The sequence below is a fragment of the Bos indicus genome, chromosome 18 (genome assembly GCF_029378745.1).
Source record: "Bos indicus isolate NIAB-ARS_2022 breed Sahiwal x Tharparkar chromosome 18, NIAB-ARS_B.indTharparkar_mat_pri_1.0, whole genome shotgun sequence".
NCBI lineage: Eukaryota > Metazoa > Chordata > Mammalia > Artiodactyla > Bovidae > Bos > Bos indicus.
Window position 1 is genome coordinate 13592150 of NC_091777.1, and position 19922 is coordinate 13612071.

At 43.1% G+C, this 19922-nt stretch overlaps 2 protein-coding genes across 4 annotated transcripts in view; one reads left to right on the top strand and one right to left on the bottom strand.

Moving 5' to 3' along the window:
* The first annotated feature begins 415 nt into the window (after positions 1 to 415).
* On the top strand, positions 416 to 12514 carry MAP1LC3B (microtubule associated protein 1 light chain 3 beta). Of its 2 annotated transcripts, XM_019978923.2 has the most exons (4): positions 473 to 639; positions 8670 to 8725; positions 11332 to 11438; positions 12269 to 12514. In XM_019978923.2, the coding sequence occupies exons 1-4, from the start codon at positions 600 to 602 to the stop codon at positions 12441 to 12443; spliced, it is 378 nt and encodes a 125-aa protein (XP_019834482.2). In that variant the 5' UTR covers positions 473 to 599; the 3' UTR covers positions 12444 to 12514. The 2 variants fall into 2 exon arrangements, with proteins under 2 accessions (XP_070626526.1, XP_019834482.2); XM_070770425.1 differs by lacking the exons at positions 11332 to 11438; positions 12269 to 12514 and adding an exon at positions 10726 to 11325 and having other exon boundaries at positions 416 to 639.
* Positions 12515 to 12979: 465 nt separating this feature from the next.
* ZCCHC14 (zinc finger CCHC-type containing 14) overlaps positions 12980 to 19922 on the bottom strand; it is a 50151-nt gene continuing 43208 nt past the window's right edge. For both annotated transcript variants that reach the window (XM_019978922.2, XM_019978921.2), the window contains one exon: positions 12980 to 19200. In XM_019978922.2, coding sequence (XP_019834481.2) covers positions 19145 to 19200 — 56 coding nt within the window. In that variant the 3' untranslated portion in view covers positions 12980 to 19144. The remainder of the gene's footprint in view (positions 19201 to 19922) is intronic.

Consider the following 19922-nt stretch of genomic DNA (forward strand, 5'->3'; position numbering starts at 1 on the left):
GAAAACTGAGATGTCCTTGACGTGGAAAGCCAACGGAAACAAAGACACAGAAAGCCGCCGACGGAAAAGAACCAGCAGCTTCTAGCTGTGAGCTCTGAGAAGGCAGGGGCACAACAGGCCTTTATTTTCCTGTGGAAACATCGCTGGCCACCGTAACTGGCACCAGGAACAGGAGCGAGGCCGCGCCCCTGCATCTCTGCCAGGGAAGGAGAACCGCGCGCGTCTGCCGGGCACGTGCCCGAGGGGGACGGCCAGGTTCCGGGCTCGCGCGCCCCCGGCCAGTGGCCGGTCGCCGCGCGCCAACTCGCTCCCGCGAGCCCGGGCCTGACCCGTTGCGCATGCGTGCGGCTCGCTCCTCGCCACTCACGCGCTTCGACCCCGCCCCGGCCGCTGCGCGCGGCCCGCTTCCGCCACGCCCGCCATGGCGGCCGCTGCGGCCCGCCCCTGGCCCCGCCTTCCGGGACGCCGCGCAGGTCACCTGACGCGGCTGCGGGCTAAGGAGACACAAGAGAAGTCGCTGTCGCCACCGTCGGAGCTGTCGCCGCCTCTGCCGCCGCCCGCAGCCTCCAACTCGCCGCCCCCACCCAGCCTGCAGCGCCATGCCGTCCGAGAAAACCTTCAAACAGCGCCGAACCTTCGGTGGGTGCCGCGGGCCGGACGCTGTCTGAGGGCCGGCGGGGGCTTCGGGGCCGAGGCAGCGGGGCCCGGCCGAGCCGAGGGGCTCCGGAGAGGGCGGGCGAGCGGAGGGCTACCTGGCGGAGGGGCCGAGGCGAGCTGAGGCGGGAGCTACGGGAAGACCGGGCCCGGGCGGCCGAGGGAGTCGAGGCAGGGAGCCTGACGGGCCGAGGGCCGCCGGGCCTGGGGGTCTAAGGGGCCGAGGGCGCGCTGGCTGGGAGCTGCTGAATCACCTTTCGGCCTGGGCGGCCGGCGGGCTGTGAGCTCGGGGCCGTCAGCGCTCCAGCCCCGGCGTGTTCGGGCCCTCCGACAAGACGAGCGCTAGTGGCGCGGGGGTGCAGTCCTTGTGGGGGAGTCTGGCCCGGCGCCGGGCCGGGTTCTCAGAGGTGGTGGCACCGCGGGTGCACGTCTAGGTCACACATGGTCCCTTCAGACGTCAGTACCTCCACGGAGAGGGGTCCTCACGCCCGCCCCTTCCCCTGCAGCCCCGCATGGCTGCGACGTCTTGGTCCTATTTGTGGCACAAGCGCGAGGGTGGGTGGCTCTTCTTCTCACTGGCTAGCGACAGCATTCTTTGACACCAGCGGCAAATCCGTTCTCTCCCAGTTCGGGCTGGAGTCCCTACTTAGCACGCTGGTGTTTGGTGGAAACCGAAAGTAACACCATCACAATACTTACTCCTGCACAACACCGATGGGAAGGAAGTGATTGGTGCTCCTTTTAAAGCAAGACAGTGCTGCAATAACAGCGTGGCCTCCTTGTATATCCCCTGTGTAGGGCTTGTTTGTTTATCTCAGGCCAGGTGGAGTAGGGCGGGACCAGCGTTCCTTCCTGTCTTAATCTTCTTCAGGATCTTGAGCAGTATCTCTGCTGTCTTACTTTGGTCTAGTTTCCCGGAGTCTGGAAAAGAGGCAAGCGTTCATTTGAACCTGGATATGGTTTTGTAGATCTCATTATCGATAATTATTTCCTGTGCTTGAGAAACTCCAAAAAATGAAATTCATAGTGATCTGAAGAGCATATCCTTTCAGCCTCTTGAAGCAGTTGGCTGGTTAGCAAGACTTAGAGGTGTCTTTCCTTTTTTTTTTTTAAAGAAATTTTGTCTGTAGTGACCTTTGTGAACTAAGATATTCGTGAATATTAGTTTTTGTGCAGCCCTGGGAGCAGATTTGCCATTGTACCTGGCTTCTTTCCTTACTGGCATTAAAAGTTAACTGGGGACGTTTGTATGGGAAAGATGCCCGTTTTCTCATGACTGGATACAATAGTTAACTTTCTTTTTGCTTAGAGTACTTTTAGGTTATCTAGAAAAATCCTTGAAGAAGAGTAGGTAGAGTAGGAAAAGTGAGGAATAATGAGAATAAAAGTGAAAATAAATGACAATAAAATAATGAATTAGAAGGAATTCACCTGGTGCCTGTGGCCCTGAGGGTAAACCAGCAGGAATGCCTTAGTTTTTCTCCATTTGTGTATGTTGCCTGTACTATATTTGTGGGCTTTCCTCTTTGTTCACCTTTATTTACTACCACTCCTTTTTTTTTCCTCCCTTGTCTCCTGACTCTTGATTCGTTTTTGTGTGTGTGTGTACTTTTATTGAGAAATGACATTCATTACTGTGTAAATTTAAGGTATCCAGCATGATGACTTGGTTTACATATCTTGTGCAATGATGACTACAGTAGGTTCAGTTCAGTTCAGTCGCTCAGTCGTGCGACCCCATGAATCTCAGCACTCCAGGGCTCCCTGTCCATCACCAACTTCGGAGTTCACTCAGACTCACGTCCATCTAACATCAATAAAAAAGGTATATTTTCTTCTTGTTAGAAGAATTAGTATTACCCTCTCCTTTTTTTTTTTTAAAGGGCTTAATAGTCATTTTGCAGAAGAATGTATCATTTAATGGCTACTGCCTTTCCTTGCTGTTGATCATGATAATCAGCACTGAAATTATTTTGTAGCACAGTAAATGAGTCAATCAGTTCTTTGGAGATAACCCTTTTTGTAGAACCTAAGACCAGCCCCAGTTAGCTTGAGCAATAAGTACTCTTCCCAAGTGAGTGAGTTTGGGTTAATTAAAAATTGAGTATAGCTCTGATACATATATTCTACCAGGGTTGAGAGGAATCTTAGAGCTCACCCAAAACAAGGACTTCCTTTTGTAGCCAAGGAAACTGGGTGGGGCCCTGAGAGGTGGAGATCATGGTCCACCTAGTGGCAAAGTCTGGACTTGTCCTTCAGCCCTTCTGGTAGGAATTCTTCCCATCCTCCAGGAGGTAGCCAGTACATGAAGTGGACTAGCACTGAGTCAAGAGGCAGTGATGTGTCCTTACAAATATTTTGAATAATTTTGTGAACTTTAAAGCTATACTTGAGCAAATATTTTTGGATTCAGTTTTCTCAAATGTCATAATTTCACTCCATTTTCTTTTGGGTTGCCCTAGTTTAATAACAGATCTGTCTCCTAGACATAATCTGCTGAGATTCAATGTTAAACCTAGATCTTAAGCTTCACCATCAATAACAAAATGGGTCTGCGTTCTCTCAGAAGTTGATGTAGTAGTCTAGAATAAATAACTCCAATTACTCTAACAGGTAGACTGAAGAGTGAGTTTATGCCAACACCTAGATAACACTCGCTGAGCTTAAGCTATGTCACTCCTGGATGGGTGGGATTTTACATTGTTTATTTCTAGGCATATTGGGGGAAATATTTATTATGCTTCCATTTCATCTTTGTACAAGCCTGAGCCCTGGGGGAATACAGAAGTGACTGAAGCCGGGGCAGTCTGTTGAGAAAGGCAAATGATAAACAGATCGTAACAGTGCTAAGAAAGTAACTGAGTGAAAGAAGTGTTCTTTTATGCCGTTGATCAGTGGTGTTGGTAATGCTTTTGTTAAATATACTGCTGGCCTCTGAAAGCAGCCTTCTACTCAAAGAGGTTTCAGCATATACTATATTTATATTTAATTTCTCAAGGCTTACCGCTGGATTTTCATTGCAGCTGGCCAGGACGCTAATGATATTCCTCTAGGACTTTGGTACTACTCTTGTCATCTTAAGGAAGTCACTTGTCTTCCTCAGTGAAAATGATCATTTTTGCCTTCCTTTTTGGGCCATATTTTGGGGATAAATTAACAATAACTGAAACAGATGACCTACCGGGATTTTGATAGGATGCTGCTCTAGGATAAGTCGGACGTAGAGAAGGGATAAGGGGGCTAGATCTGTTGATACTTTATCAAAGAAGGGTGGTGTCCACCCTCTTCTGAAGGAAGCAGAGACTACAACTGTGGGAGAATCAGTATCTCTCGAGACTTAACTGGAGAAGGCAATGTCACCCCACTCCAGTACTCTTGCCTGGGAACCCCATGGATGGAGGCGCCTGGTGGGCTGCAGTCCATGGGGTCGCTAAGAGTCGGACACGACTGAGCGACTTCACTTTCACTTTGGGGGATGAATCAAGATAAAGCTTTGACACTATGGTTTGAAGCCCAACATTTAGAGTCCATTTTGCTTTTCCCTTCCCCACTTAACCATAATAAACCTGTTCTCCTTATATAAAAAATCTTTCATCCTTAAGCTTGAGTGATTCCTTTTTAGTTCAGTTCAGTCGTGTCCGACTCTTTGCAAACCCATGAACTGCAGCACACCAGGCTTCCCTGTCCATCACCAACTCTCGAAGCTTGTTCAAACTCATGTCCATCGAGTTGGTGATGCCATGTGATTCCTTTTACCTTAAATTTATTTGGATAAGCTTTTAAATGTGAAACATCTCAGGGTATGTTAAACTTATTATTTATTGGCTGCAGTGATTTAAGTAAATTATGATTTCCCTTTGCTTGTGAAATCTGCTCTGACAAGATAAAGATTTTTGTTATGAAGAGGGCTGGTAGTGGAGTATAGGTGGTTCAGCATCTTTTCTGGGATAGAACAGATATAAGGACAGAGCTGAGAGAAGTGATGCAGTATCAGTGACACCCCAGAAATAGAGAGGAGTTCAAAGGATGATGTAAAGAAAAACTCTGCCTTTGTGTTTCTTCTACTTGACAGTACTGTCCTGAACACTGTGGCTCACTTTTTTGTGTGTGTGTATGACTCACTTCTGACACCAGACATAAGTGTTTTTCCACACAACAAGCAATTCAGCTCATTGTCCTGTTTAACTCAGTTGTGACACTACCTGGCGATAGCCTCAGATCCAGTCCATGGGGTTTCAAAGAGTTGGGCACGACTGAGCAACTAACACTTACACTTGGAGCTTCTTCTCGGTCCAGCCACTGAGCTGGTAGTCAGTCACTGGTTGTCATATAAAATCCACTTTTTGTCACACGTCACAATGCAATAGAGAAATGCTTCTTTGTTTTTGTATAGAATAAGAGAAGACAACACTTTAGAATGATGATTTTCTTTTTTATTTTCAGTCTGCTAACTCAGCATTCAAAAAACTAAGATCATAGCATCCAGTTCCATCATTTCATGGCAGATAAATGGGGAAAAAGTGGAAACAGTGACAGATTTTATTTTCCTGGGCTCCAAAATCACTGTGGATGCTCACTGCAGCCATGAAATTAAAAGACACTTGCTCCTTGGAAGAAAAAGCTGTGATCAACCTAGACAGCATATTAAAAAGCAGGTATCACTTTGCCACAAAGGTCCATATAGTCAAACCTATGGTTTTCCAGTAGTCATGTGTGGATATGAGAGTTGGACCATAAAAAAGGCTGAGCACGGAAGGATTGATGCTTTTGAACTGTGGTGCTGGAGAAGACTCTTGAGAGTCCCTTGGACAGCAAAGAGATCAAACCAGTCCATCCTAAAGGAAATCAACCCTGAATATATTCACTGGAAGGACTGATGCTGAAGCTTCAGTACTTTGGCCATGATTCGAAGAGGTGACTCATTGGAAATAAGACCCCAATGCTGGGAACTGTTGAGGGCAGCAGGAGAAGGGGATGACAGGATGAGATGGTTGGATGGCATCACTGACTCAACAGACATGAGTTTGAGCAAACTCCCGCAGAAGGGAAGGACAGGAAAGCCTGGTGTGCTAAAGTCCATGGGGTCAGAAAGAGTCAGACACGACTTAGCAACTAAACAACACAAGGCACCCACTTACTGAGCGTTTCACTTTTACAGTTTGCTTCAAATGCTGAAGGACCATAGGATGGTCGACATTGTGTTCTTTGGCAACTTCTCTTGCAACATCAGTGATCCTCTCAATTGGTCATTGTCAACCTCTGATGCCTGGCCACTACAATCCTCATCTTCAGGGCTTTCATCTCCTTTGCAAAACTTCTTTGAACCATCAAAGAAGTTGGGCCAAATGTGTTGTTGATGCTGCAAGTTGTCTCTGATGTTTTATGACCCGTTTTGAACTCATTAAAAAATTGCTCAGATTTGCTTTTTGTACATCATTTCTATAGTCTAGATAAAAAATAAACAGCAAGTAATGCTATCAGCAAAAAAAAATAAAGTGAGAAATTCACATTAAAATGATGTATAGCATAACCACATTTATTTCAGAATGTATTCCAGTATCAAATGGTGAAGTTCAACAGTGCAAAACTGCAATTACTTTTGCACCAACCTAATATGAAGGCTATGAAAGCCTGCCAGGGAACAGCTGAAGGAAGAGATGCATGGGGTGAGGAAGAGATGCATGGGGTGAGGAAGAGATGCATGGGGTGAGGAAGAGTGCTGAACACAGGAGTTTCTGTCTCCTTGGAGTTTGGTAATTGCATTCTCCTTCCATCCAGAAGCACTCCAAACCGTTTGTATTAATAAATTCATTTGTATCACTTTTTAGATTCTACTGTAAGTGATGTCATATGATACTTGTTTTTCTCTGACTTACTCAATATGATAATCTCTAGGTCCATCCATGTTGTTGCAAATGACATTATTTCATATTGAATAATGGAGCATTTATTAACCATTTACTATGTGCAGATATTTGCAAGGGGTGTACCAATGATCTCATCGAATCTTTAATTTTTCACTATGATTTATTATAGGATATTAAATATAGTTCCCTTACTATAAAATAGGACCTTGTTTATGCATTCTTTATATAGTAGTTTGCATCTGCTGATACCAAACTCCCAATCTAACACTCCCCCTCCTCCCTGCCCTTTGGCAACCACAAATCCATTCTCTATGTATTTGAGTCTATTTCTGTTTCATAGATAAATTCATTTGTGTCATATTTTAGGTTTCACATATTAGTGATATCATATATTTGTCTTTCTCTTACTTTGCTTAGTATGATAATCTCTAGGTCTATCCATGTGGCTGTAGATGGCATTATTTCATTCTTTTTGGCTGAATAATACTCCATTGTATGTATATACCACATCTTTATCCATTCCTCTGTTGATAGACACTTCGGTTGCTTTTTTGTCTGGTCTGTCATGAATAGTGCTGCTGTGGACATTGGGGTGCATGTATCTTTTCAAGTTAGTTTTCTTTAGATATATATTCTTTAGATATATATATGCTCAGGAGTGGGATTGCAGGGTCATATGGTAGTTCTGCTTTTTGTTTTTTGAGGCACTCCTTACTGTTTTCCATAGTGGCTACACCAGCTTACATTCCCACCAACAGTAGTGGGGTTCCCTTTTCTCCACACCCTCTCCAGTATTTATTTGTAGGTTTTTTAATGATGGCCATTCTGATCAGTGTAGATGATAAACAACTCACTGTAGTTTTGATACATGATAATTATTAGTTATGTTGAGCATCTTTTTGTGTGCCTGTTGGATGTCTTTGTAGAAATGTCTATTTAGGTCTTCTGGTTATTTTTTAATTGGATTGTTTGTTTTGTTGTTGAGTTGTATGAACTGTTTGTATATTTTGGAAATTAAGCCCTTGTCAGCTGCATCATTTGCAGATATTTTTCTCCCCCTCTGTAGGTCATCTTTTTGTTCCTTTAAATGTTTCCTTTGCTGTGCAAAAGCTTGTAAGTTTGATTAGGTCCTGTTTGTTTATTTTGCTTTTATTTCTATTGCCTTGGGAGACTAAGAAAACACTGTGAAGATTTATGTCAGGGAATGTTTTACCTGTACTGTCTTCTAAGATTTTTATGGTGTCCTCTTACATTTAGGTCTTTAAACCATTTAGAGTTTATTTTTGTGAATAGTAAGAGTGTGTTCTAACACTGATTTACATGTAGCTGTCCAGATTTTCCAGTACCACTTGCTGAAGAGACATTTTTCCATTGTATGTTCTTGCCTTCTTTGTCAAAGATTAATTGACTGTAGGTGTGTGGATTTATTTCTGGGTGCTCTGTTCTGTTCCACTGATCCATATGTCTGTTTTTGTGCGACTAACACAGTTTTGATTACCATAGCTTTGTAGTATTGTTTGAAGTCTGGAAAGTTATTCCTCTTGCTTTGTTCTTTTTCTTCAGGATTGCTTTGGCAATTCTGGGTCTTCTGTGGTTCTATATAGCTTTTAGGATTATTTGGTCTAGTTCTGTGCAAGGGTAACTTGATAGGGATTACATTAAATCTGTAGATTGCTTTGTGTAGTGTGGCTACTTTAACAATATTCTTCCACTCCAAGAGCATGGGATATATTTCCATTTCTTTGAATCAACATTAATTTTATTAATGTTTTATAGCTCTCAATGTATAAGTGATTCACCTCTTTGGTCAGGTTTATTCCCAAGTCTCATTTTGTTTTTGATGCAGCTTTAAAAGATATACATATACATACATATATATATATATATATATATTACATTACTTTTCTGATATTTCATTGTTAATGTAGAGAAATGCAACCAGTGTCTGTATGTTAACCTTGCATACTAACCTTTGCGAGATATGAGGTGTTAGTGTTTAGTTTCTCTCAGTTCTAGGGAAGATGTTTTTACTGCTTTGCTCTGCCACAGCTAAGGATAGGTGGGGTCAGATATGGAAGTCTACCAGTGCAGAAAATAAGTTGGATTTTTGGCCCTTAATAATGCCGGTGTTTCTTCCTTTCTTTACAGAACAAAGAGTAGAAGATGTCCGACTTATCCGAGAGCAGCATCCTACCAAAATCCCGGTAGGTCATCTCTGTTTCAGTTATTGTTAATGTACACAGAAGGGAGCACTGCTTCAGTAGTGCTTCTCCATGTGACTGCCTGATGGCTTCTGCAGGAATCTACAACCATGCAACCAGTGTGTTTGTTTAGTGACCTGGAATGGAGGCGTCTTCATCTGCAGTGTAATCTGATCACTGTTTCCTCCCCCCAAGTCTGAGTCTGCTGCCTTAATGTTACACACTTCACAAGCCATGTAAATTTTACTTGGTAGAGAAGGGATAAGGGGGCTAGATCTGTTGATACTTTATCAAAGAAGGGTGGTGTCCACCCTCTTCTGAAGGAAGCAGAGACTACAACTGTGGGAAAATCAGTATCTCTCAAGACTTAACTGGAGAAGGCAATGGCACCCCACTCCAGTACTCTTGCCTGGAAACCCCATGGATGGAGGAGCCTGGTGGACTGCAGTCCATGGGGTCGATAAGAGTCGGACATGACTGAGCGACTTCACTTTCACTTTTCACTTTCATGCATTGGAGAAGGAAATGGCAACCTACTCCAGTGTTCTTGCCTGGAGAATCCCAGGGACGGGGAAGCCTGTTGGGCTGCCGTCTCTGGGGTCGCACAGAGTCGGACACGACTAAAGCGACTTACCAGCAGCAGCAGCAGCAAGACTTAACTGTGACTGGACAGTCGAGGCTGCCTGACTTGGCCCCAGAGAAAGAAGACTTCTTATGTTCAGTTTCTTTGCAGGAGATGGGGGAAAAGATGCTGCTCCTAGTGTAAGGGCCCACATGTGCTGTGCCCTGGGTCCTTTGGTGGTGGACCTTAAATAGTTCCTGTTGTGACACTAGGTCTAGGGAGAAATGGTCAAGGAGCTTGTGGCTTCAGACAGAGGCTGAATTGTGGCCCTAGGTTCAGGGTTACTAAGTGATCTTGGGCTAATTACTAAAATTCTGAGAGGAGCTGCTGTATCTTCATCTGTAAAATGGGAAGAGAATCCGATCCCACGTGGCTGGGAAAATGTGCATAATTCTGGGGACATGATTGTCACCTCTTACAGACTGTATCCACTGCTAACTTCTGCAGAAGCTTCCATAGTTGGCTTTCTGGTTGATCATTTCGTACCAAAGTGAGGGAAGAGAAGATGGGAAGATCTGGGATTAGGGTTGTGAAGTAGACAGAAGAGATGATAGGAAGGGTCTGCTCAGCAGGGCAGGACTGGAGGATCCTGTACTTAAACGTATGTTTGCTGTGTTTCTTAGACTGGTTGGAAATTTCAGTCTGTCTTCACGCTTAGGCCTACATATGACCTGGGCATGAGGTTTCTGGGTAATTTCCCTAATTTTAAGGTTTTTCTTCACTTTTGAGTACCTGCTGTGTCTATTTGCTAGCAGGTACTTGGCAGTCATTGGAATCAAAATAACCAGCCCAACAGTCCACTAGTATTGTTCCATAACCTCCTTTTGAAATATGAATGTTTGCATACATTTTCGGTCATCTTTTTGCTAGTAGTTTCAGGGTTTTTGCAGAAGTCATATTCTTACTTGCAGATACCATGTTTTGAACATACCTCGTAGATACAGAAAGCTATTGATCTTGCCAGGGAAGGTGACGACAGCTTGGCTTGCCTTACAGAACCTCATGTAGGCCCCATACAGTGGAACAGTATATATATAAGCATTTAAACTCTCCTAAAGATTCCCCATTCCTGCCTTACAACTTGGAGAAGGAAATGGCAACCCACTCCAGTGTTCTTGCCTGGAGAATCCCAAGGATGGGGGAGCCTGGTGGGCTGCCGTCTCAGGGGTCGCAGAGAGTTGGATATGACTGAAGCGACTTAGCAGCAGCCTTACAACTTCTTGTTGTTATAACAGCAGGCTAAAGAATCGCTCTACATGGGGAAGGCTATCCATGGTGCTCAGTAAATAGGTAATACTAAGACTCATGGGCAGTCACTGGTCTGCAGTCATAGCTTATACAATGTGGCTTACCACTAAAAAACAACTTTTTTCCTTTACAGGAAGGAAGTATGGCAAGAAGCTAATGGATTTAAGTCGTAATGTGGAACTATTTTTGATCACTGCGTGGTTCAAGATTCTTTTAAAACTCATTTGTTAAAAAAGCAAAGATATTTTATCAAAGTGACAGAATCTCTGAGAAGTCTGCAAAAAAAAAAACAAAAACAAAAATAAAAAATTGTCTCCAGACCAGCTAATCGTGATCTCTACTTGTCAGATATTTACTTAGCATTTGAGTCTATTACCATACTTAAGATCTTAAAGTTTTATTAAAACTCTCGTCATGTCACAGGTAGTGGAATTGGTGTAGATTGAGATCATTAAAGCTGGCACTCAGCATCTCTGTTCTTTTAGGGCTTGGGGTCTCTTCTTCTGTAGTGTATTTTCATAGTTGCAAATAACAGAAGGCACAGCACTTTCCCCCCTGGTGGCACCCCTGCCCTTCTCTGAAGGCAGCTGTGTTGTCTCGTGCACTGTATTTCATAAGGAACAAGTGTGCTGTTGTAAACCCTGTTTTGGCATGTGCCAGTTACAACAAAGGAAGTATTTTAACTACTTTTCATTGTTAATGGCTATTTTAAAAACCACTTTTGTGGCTTCTTTTCTAGGTAATAATAGAACGATACAAAGGTGAGAAACAGCTTCCTGTCCTGGATAAAACAAAGTTTCTGGTGCCTGATCATGTCAACATGAGTGAGCTCATCAAGATAATAAGGTATTTAATCATCTTTTAAACTTATTTCTTTGGGTAACTTCTCATTCTTTAACAGGCTTACAGATAAATCTGCCATCTAGTTCTGATAAAAATATGTGCAACTTAGTAACACTATAAGGCGTTCCATTTCTGAGTCTTCAGATTTCTTACCTGCTGCATCTCAAGTGTTTTCTGATTCTTCATCCTGACATCTATGTAGATACCATGCGGGCTCAGCAGTTTGGTGCATGGGCTTAATTAGTTGCTATCACAAAGCATGTGGAATCTTCCCAGACCAGGGATTGAACCTGTGTCCCCTGCATTAACAGATTTTTATCCACTGAGCCACCAGGAAAGTCCAGCATACTAGTTTAAAACTGGCCTAAGGAGTGTAGTAAGAATGATCTCTCAAGGGTTATCGTTAATACTTATCATGCATATAGTCATAGAAAACATTTTGTGCTTTGTAAGAAGAAATTCAAATCATCAGTTAAGTCATATTGCATTTTGCCAGAAGCAACATTAGCAAAATCTTTATACTTCTATGGGATTCCCTGGTGGCTCAGACAGTAAAGCGTCTGCCCACAATGTGGGAGACCTGGGTTCGATCCCTGGGTTAGGAAGATCCCCTGGAGAAGGAAATGGTAACCAGTACTCTTGCCTAGAAAATTCCATGGATGGAGGAGCCTGGTTGGCTACAGTCCATGGGGTCGCAAAGAGTCGGACACGACTGGGCAACTTCACTTTCACTTCACTTTATACTTTTATACTGATCCAATGTGGGTGATGTTTTGTACATTCTCCCTGTGTACTGATGTATCAATATTTCTTCACATGTTTTCTTTCAACAGAAGGCGCTTACAGCTCAATGCTAATCAAGCCTTCTTCCTGTTAGTGAATGGACATAGCATGGTGAGTGTGTCCACTCCGATTTGTGAAGTGTATGAAAGCGAGAAGGATGAAGATGGATTCCTGTATATGGTATACGCCTCTCAGGAGACTTTTGGAATGCAATTATCTGTGTAAGACTAAAAGAAAAATGCGTGTTACAGAATTTTTTAAACCCTTACCAAGGAATAAAAAAGGGATATTACCAACTGAGGTTGATCAGTTCATCTAATCACCGATCATCAAAACAGTCGTTTCCTGCCTAGGAGTTTTAGGAAGTTGTTTTTTTGTACTTCAAACAGAAAAACTGAGCTCCAGATGAGCACATTCAGCTTTGGGAAACTTTATTATTTCACCTAGGCTATCTTGTTTTTAAATTTAATGTTTAAAAATAAAATACTTTGCATTATAAGTTGCCAATAAAATAGACCTTCAAGTTAATGTTTTTTTCCCCCAAAAGAAACTTGCAGTTTTGAGCATTCAGAGAGACATTGTCTTCTCTAGGTTCACAGAAGCTGCCAACTTTTTATAGAAGGGTTTGCAGTCAACTGGAGGAATCTCCTTGAGAGGATCTTTAAGTATATGTTGTCAGGTATAGCCACCTACCCCCAATGCATTTGCCATAATAGTTGGCAAAAAGCAGGGTGAATGGGGGTGTACAGGAAATAAGGAAACCGTGCTGCTGTCCAGGGTCCCCACTTGCTAGTAAGTGTGTTTCAAGTTAGCACTCTCGTTCCAGAGTTCTCATTTGGTTTGTTCTCTAGACAGTAACACAGAAAAACACCACTGCTCAATAGGAACCTTGAATAATTTATAATTTTGGTCAAGTTTCTCAGAAGGCCTAGAGAAAGACATTTTTTGTTTTGAATATTCTCTTAAGAGCTCAGAATGGTGCCTGCTTTGGTAAATAAACAAGCAGTTACATGGGTTTCATTCTTTGGGACAAAGGTAGAAAGCTGCAGGATACTGAAACTAAAAGCATTGAGATTCAGATACTTCTTCTGCCTTTTGGCTTGTAGCTGTAGATGATCCATGTTTTATGTTGTGTGTGACTAAAATGTTATTAAAACATTTTTAAGAGTATTTCAGTTATCACTGTTAGGTCAGGCAGTCATCAAAGTACTCCCGCTCCATGTGCATGTCAATTTTGAAAATAGCAAAAGGAAACATTCTTCACAGATACTGATGTCAGACGTTAAACATTTTTGAAGTCCAACTAGAGTAAATAACGAGTGCTTCCTACTACCTGCATGGGGTTCACTATGTACCATTTTTTGTGAGAGCTGCCACAGAAGGATCAGACCCACTTGAGACTGTACACGCAGCAGGCCACCGTTCACTCTTGTGTATCTAGATGTGTGTGGAAAACCTGTATCTGTTAGTGGCAGTTATTTACTGTAATTGAGGAAGAAAAAGCAATATTACTGCATACGGGCGCTCAGCCCCAATCTGCTCTTCCTGCTGCATGCATCTGTCCACATGTAACTTTTAATATGTATATTTTTACATTATGTACATTCTTAATTAGCCTGTCTTGTTTAGATTGTATACATCATTATATCTGACATTCTTGTAACTACTGTGTGATCAGTAATATTCCTATAAGAAACTCTGCTTTTTAAAGACAAAAATACCGTGCTGAGAGGGCTGACTTAACTTATATCCCACATTAATGGGTGGTCACTCTATTTATAGGATCTTTAAAACATTTTTAATGAACTAAGGTGAATAAAGGCACAACTAAAAACTATCATCAAAGTTCAAGTTAATGGCTTAGTATTTGAGACTTGCAGTCTGTACTATCCAAAGCCACGGGGATAATACCCTCCCAAGTGAGGAGTGTTGAGGCTGGTCTCACTGTGGGTGGAGGGACACCCACCTCTAAAGGTCCCTGCCTTATGAGCAAGAGACCTTGCTCCACCTTGCTCACGTTGGTCAAAGTGTCCTGCCTTCAAAAAACTCAATTATCTTAAAATTACAGATGTCTCACAAAGTGTGTGTGGGGGGTGTCGGAGGTAGGTGTTTTGTGGGAATAAGCACTTGAAAACCTGCTCTAAATGAACTAAAGTACAACACAAGAAGTATTGACTGTGTGTGGGGTGTGGTCTGGAAGGCATTACAAGGTGGTCCGTGGTGCCTGACGTGGCTGGGTCGGGGGCTGTACACAGTAAACAGCAGGTGTGCACGTGATCCCCATCCTAGGAGTCCCCGCGCGTGACCAGAAAGGGAGGCCTTCCCTATCTGGGGGGCTGCAACCTAACAGGTCCCAGGAGTGGCCAGCTGTGTCTCCTGATGCTACTTACCTGACAGGAGCCCTGACCAGTCCTGGAACCGTGCATGTGCATATGTTTTTCTCCGGGTATCCAGAAGTCTGAGAAGACCAAGCCAAACTGGAGATTCCTGCTAGGGAGAAAGTCCCTGAATTCTCTCTCTGTGGCCTGCACTGCTCAGGGTAGCACCGCAGACCAGGGCAAACACATGCTTGTTAGCCTGCCACCATCCCGAGTCCAGGGAGGACATGGCCACAGACACCAGGGCACACTCACTACGAGTTTGGAAATGTCCGAAGGACACTTGGTCTAGTAATGCTGACCCTGATTATGGAACTGGGAGCTGGAAGACCTTAAAACCAATCCCAAATCAATTCACATTTCTATTCATACATAGAACATTTTTTAAAAACCCAGGAAACTAGACAGAAAGTGGATTTAAGACCAGGTATTCCTTTTGTAACACTGAGAAGGCGGCAGAAGGAACAGACTCCCTAGCTTGGAGATCAAGAGCCACCATTGGAAAGGATATGTGCCTTGTATTATATGAGACAAAGACCTAATAAAAAGAACCTTTTTTTTTTTAATTTTTATTTTCAGTACATTAAATTTACTCATAAAAACATTCTAAAAATGTACAATTTTTCCTTTTTAACAAAGTATAATAAAACATAAAAACCCCAAAAACAGAATACTTGACATTTACAATTCAAAATCAAATTAGCAGAATATTAAATATTTACAAAACTATATCTTTTAAAAATATTTATAAAGTTACATGCAATTTTGTAGAATTGACATAAAAGAATGGCTCAAAAATGGGAGAATTTTCCTTCATTCCTAAAAAGAAATATGTCCAATAGAAGCTGTGAAGATTCTTGAGTACACGAGGTCTTCAGTTTCAGTACCAAAGCCTGTCTTTGTGCATCTAAGAACTTTACGCATGAGGGGCTCCTCACAGCACCGGGATGGACTGGCCGGCGCGCCCCTCCCTCCAGTAACAGTGTAGTAACATTGACCTTTGGCCTCAACCAGCACAGTACGTAGTTTGCAAGTGTTGATTAAAGATACTCACTTTGATTCAGAACCTCAGGACTTTTAATTGAGCCTCTTCAGAACCCATGGATGTAAATGTCACCTGCCTCATTCTTTGGGAGTCATCTGCACTTTGGAAAGGACGGCCACCTCACTCAGGGTCCACGGGCCCATCCACTGGACGGGTGGTCGAGCTGAGCAGGGTCACGGTTTCCCTTACAACCTTTAAGACTCTTGGACATGTAACGCCATCAGTTATCAGCGTGTAAAACTAGCAAGGCATCTAGTAAGCCACCACAGAAGCAGGAAGAGTGACAGTGACAGGGAGCGAGGAGGGTGCGACCCAAGTCCCGCTCAGGAAAGTGCTCACTAGCAACACGAGTGAGTGGACAGATGCAAGCCTCGGTCAGCCTGTGCTCAGACGGGAACGCGTGACAGCCGTGTAACGGTAGGCAAAGTTACTACCCGCTCTGCACCTCCACACAGCGTGCAGTATAAACTAACTGTGGGACTTCTTGCGATAAAGGACCTAGAATTCTAAATTGGTAAATTAAAATACTGAACCTACTGACTACTATATTAACAAGCTGAACTCGTGTAATCTTTTGGAGATTATAAATGATGCTGGTTTTTTTTTTTAAAAACATCCAATCACATACCTGCTTTCAAGAAAATAGTTTTGTCTTTATTATTCTAAGTGCTAGCTCCCATTTTCTCAGTGCTCTTTAGCAATTAGAAGTTTTCAACATTTATACACTTTCCAATTTTCAATATCATAAAATAAAAATTAGAAAATAAGGTAGAAAATCGAGTGTTCTGCTTTAAAAAACAAAACAAAAAAAATTAGTGTTTTATCCCAACGTATCTACTTCAATCTGTACATTCCACTTTCCCCATTCTTGGGGATAGAAACTTTAAGATATGACAGACCACACAGAGCACAGTGGCTGGGGCCACAGCATTTAGAAACTGAGCCCACAACTTCAGTGACTGATTCAAAGGGCCAGCCTGATCTGTTTCTAGCTGATGAGGACATCCTCTGAGGCAATGCCAAATGCTCTTTAGGCTCACTGACTGTGGTTGCTTCTGGAGAGAAATTTCATCAGAGACGATACTGCTAGCAAATATTCCCAAGTATGGGACCCGCTCACTCGAGAAGAGGTCTCACGGGGCGGCAGCTGAATGCTTTGTGCCTGTGTGTCCCGTGTTCATGTTTTACCGTTAGCAACTCTGAGTGGCCACACGCATTTTCAAAGACAACTAGAAGTTTCTCTCAGACTTCTCATAACTGGAACACAGCCACACAATGTCTGAACCTATTTCTCTCAATTTGAATGTCATACTTTAAGTTGAAGTTTGTTCTGATTTTTTGTTGTATTTGACGCTAACCTCTAATATTTATCAAAACAGTTATAAGGGTAACAACAGACACTTTCATTCCCCGATACTGACGACTAAAACAAAAAAAAAAAACCCTAAATATGATTTTTCTCTTTTGTTATGAGACAGTTTTCAACAATTTCACTGTGTTGAAATAGGATTTATTTAAAATAGTTCTTTGTTTAAAAAAAAACCAAAAAATTTTAAAAGTTTGGCTTTCAGCACATATCCAGGCCACTGTAACGGCCTTCAGAAATATTAAAATCGTAAACATCAATGAACACTCCAAGTCTTCCTTAAACATAATATGACAAGTTCCAGTCTAGTACTCTTTAAGGCAAAGTTGTGTCAGTTCTCACAATTTTGACATTTTGTAGTGTTTATAATTTAAGAGATCAATGTAACATTCCCCCAAAAAGCTGTTGTAAGCATCATCATTACTTCAAAACTGTAGGTAACACTGTGCCAAGGAGAGAGAATACAGAGGTCTGTCAATTCTGCATTGCATAGAAACAAAACTACTAAAATAAAACTCTAAAAAACTCTACTAAAAGCCTTTCATTAAAAAAAGTAACAACTTTCTGCCTTAGTTTCCAAGCAGCCAGGAAACTGATCTGAAAATTTTGAAGCCTTACAACACAATGCCTCAAATTCTAGGGTACTCTTGATTTACACCAATTTTGCATGAGGCTGATTGTCCATTTTAAGAATGGTCTGTGTATTATTATTTTCTCTTTTAAATATTCAACTGGAAAATCCCTGGGCAAGGCCTTACCAATCAGTATTTTAACATTGAAGGCTGTAGCATTTAAAACAGTATTATTGAAGCACAAAATTCCCTTTAGCCATGAAGCTTTAAGTCCCTAACTTTCACAACAAAAGCTCTCATTGCATGGGGTAAAATTGAGAGCTGCGTGGTGGACTGTATTTCCCACCTTGATAAAACTAGACTTCTGCAGGTCTTGTAGCTCTGTCCTGTCGGTGTAGTCTCTTTCAGAGTCTTAACCACTTTCTATTGTAGTTTTCCGGTAATTTTTAAATGGAATATTGATACAGAGCCTAATACAAAAGAAGTTGACAGGAGAAAATTTCAGTCGTTTGCTCAGAGATTGTAGGACTGTATTATTGTTGAAAGGTCTGTCTCAAGTGTGAATCCGTTAGCAGTGAGCCTTGGGGTCCTTGGGAAGTCCATGGGAGATAAAATAACTTGCAAACTTGGCTAAGGATACGCAGCCTCCCGTCAGTGCCGATCACGAGGCCGTGCTGCTATCGCGTCTGCCAGGGTTCCTTCATGGGGAAGACGACAGGACTCAAAGCTCTGAAGGGCTGGGAAGGAAGGTGTCCTCAAAGCTTTGACAGCTAGGGATTCTCTGGGACTTGGACCCTTTTAGAAATTAAGTTGTTGCAAGTAACTATTTCTGTTTAATAATGTAGTTTAAATGTATTTGCAGGAAAAAATAAAAACCTGAAAACTGCTACAAGTGCTTTTAAGGAGGGAAGGAACACTAACACCTCTTGTGTACTATGTAGCCTGCTGGTGCCGACTCTAAAGACGGAGTCTCTGAGTGTCTTGCACTGACTGGTCTCAGGGAGTCTGTCTCCCAGAACTGCAGAGATTGACATCAGTTTACATTCTTCTGTAGTGCAATCCTTAAAAAGCCCAGAGATTAGTGCCTAACCACTGTTAAGAACGAAACAGAACAAACAGAACAAAACAAAGGCGACATTTTCCCTCACCAGGGGTGTCAAGAGTCCGACTGGTAGAACTCCACTTGGAGAACTCCGACCTTCAGTTCTCGATCCAACCTCACGTAGCTGCCCTGGAATTACGTGTGAGCCTAGAAGGACCAATTACGGCAATGCTCTTCAGGAGACGGCAGGTCTCTGCATTGCGACCAAGGGTGGAGGTGGCCAGTTTTCACCCACAGTGGAGATACCCACTAGGCCAGTCCTGACATCAAGCTCCCGTCTAGGATTTTGGCAATAAAACTGAGTTTGATGCATTCCTACGCTAGGTTTTCTATCCAGTCTAGTAAAGTAAAGCACCTTTGGATTAAAAATATTAAGCTCAACAGCAACTAGACTTCTCAGTTTTGTATTTAATTTTCCTTAGGTCTCCATGGCTTAATAGTGTTCTGTTGCCAGAGAAAAATATCAATCTGTGGAGTCCAGACTTTCTGCTGGAGGGGCATATTTCAACCTAAAAGTACCTAGAGAAGGGGGGAAAAAAAAAAAAAGAGATCAAATTTGAATCACCATAGAATTACTGCCATGATCTGTCCAAAGTTATTTCCGGAGTCACTGGTCAAGATTTGGGTGCTGGAAATCTAAACCACCTCTTCTAACCACTCCCAATTCCCCTGCTGCACCCCCAAAACTCTTTTGTAAAGTTTATCAAATCAGACAAACGGTGCAGAGACTGCAGAGTTCCCAGTCCTTTCCCTCAAACTTTGGGAGCTCAGACAGCAAGAATCAGCCCCTTCCCTGGGGCAGGGCCAGGGAGGCCCGACCCCACAGAGGGCTCTGGGTTCGCTGCCTCAGGAGACGCAGCACCATCTCTGTCAACGGGGGTGGCCACAGCCCACAGGCACCCCACCTGCCACCAGACCCGACTCCAGGCTGTCTGTGCAGCTCCCCTCAAAATTCTCCAGAAAGCAAGTGGCTGACTGTCCAGCTATCCCCATGCCCAGAAAAACAGCAAGAACAAACCTGGTGTGGTAACGACAGCAGACACACACCTGACTAAAGGAGACAAAAAAATAGCGAGTGGAAGTAGGAGAGGGGGGAGGAAGAAGATACAGCACAGGGAGCGAGGACACCACGGAGCCACACGGCGGCCACGGCCACGCCACGCTGGACCGGGGACACAAGCGGGGACAGAGTCCCATCGGCAGCGCCTGCACTCACACGCCACGCCCTCGGTTCTCAGTTA

Coding starts and splice junctions, on each gene's coding strand:
- MAP1LC3B (XM_019978923.2), top strand. CDS start 600: ATGCCGTCCGAGAAAACCTTCAAACAGCGCCGAACCTTCG. Junction 8,726..11,331: donor AGCATCCTACCAAAATCCCG/GTAGGTCATCTC, acceptor CTTCTTTTCTAG/GTAATAATAGAACGATACAA. Junction 11,439..12,268: donor GAGCTCATCAAGATAATAAG/GTATTTAATCAT, acceptor TTCTTTCAACAG/AAGGCGCTTACAGCTCAATG.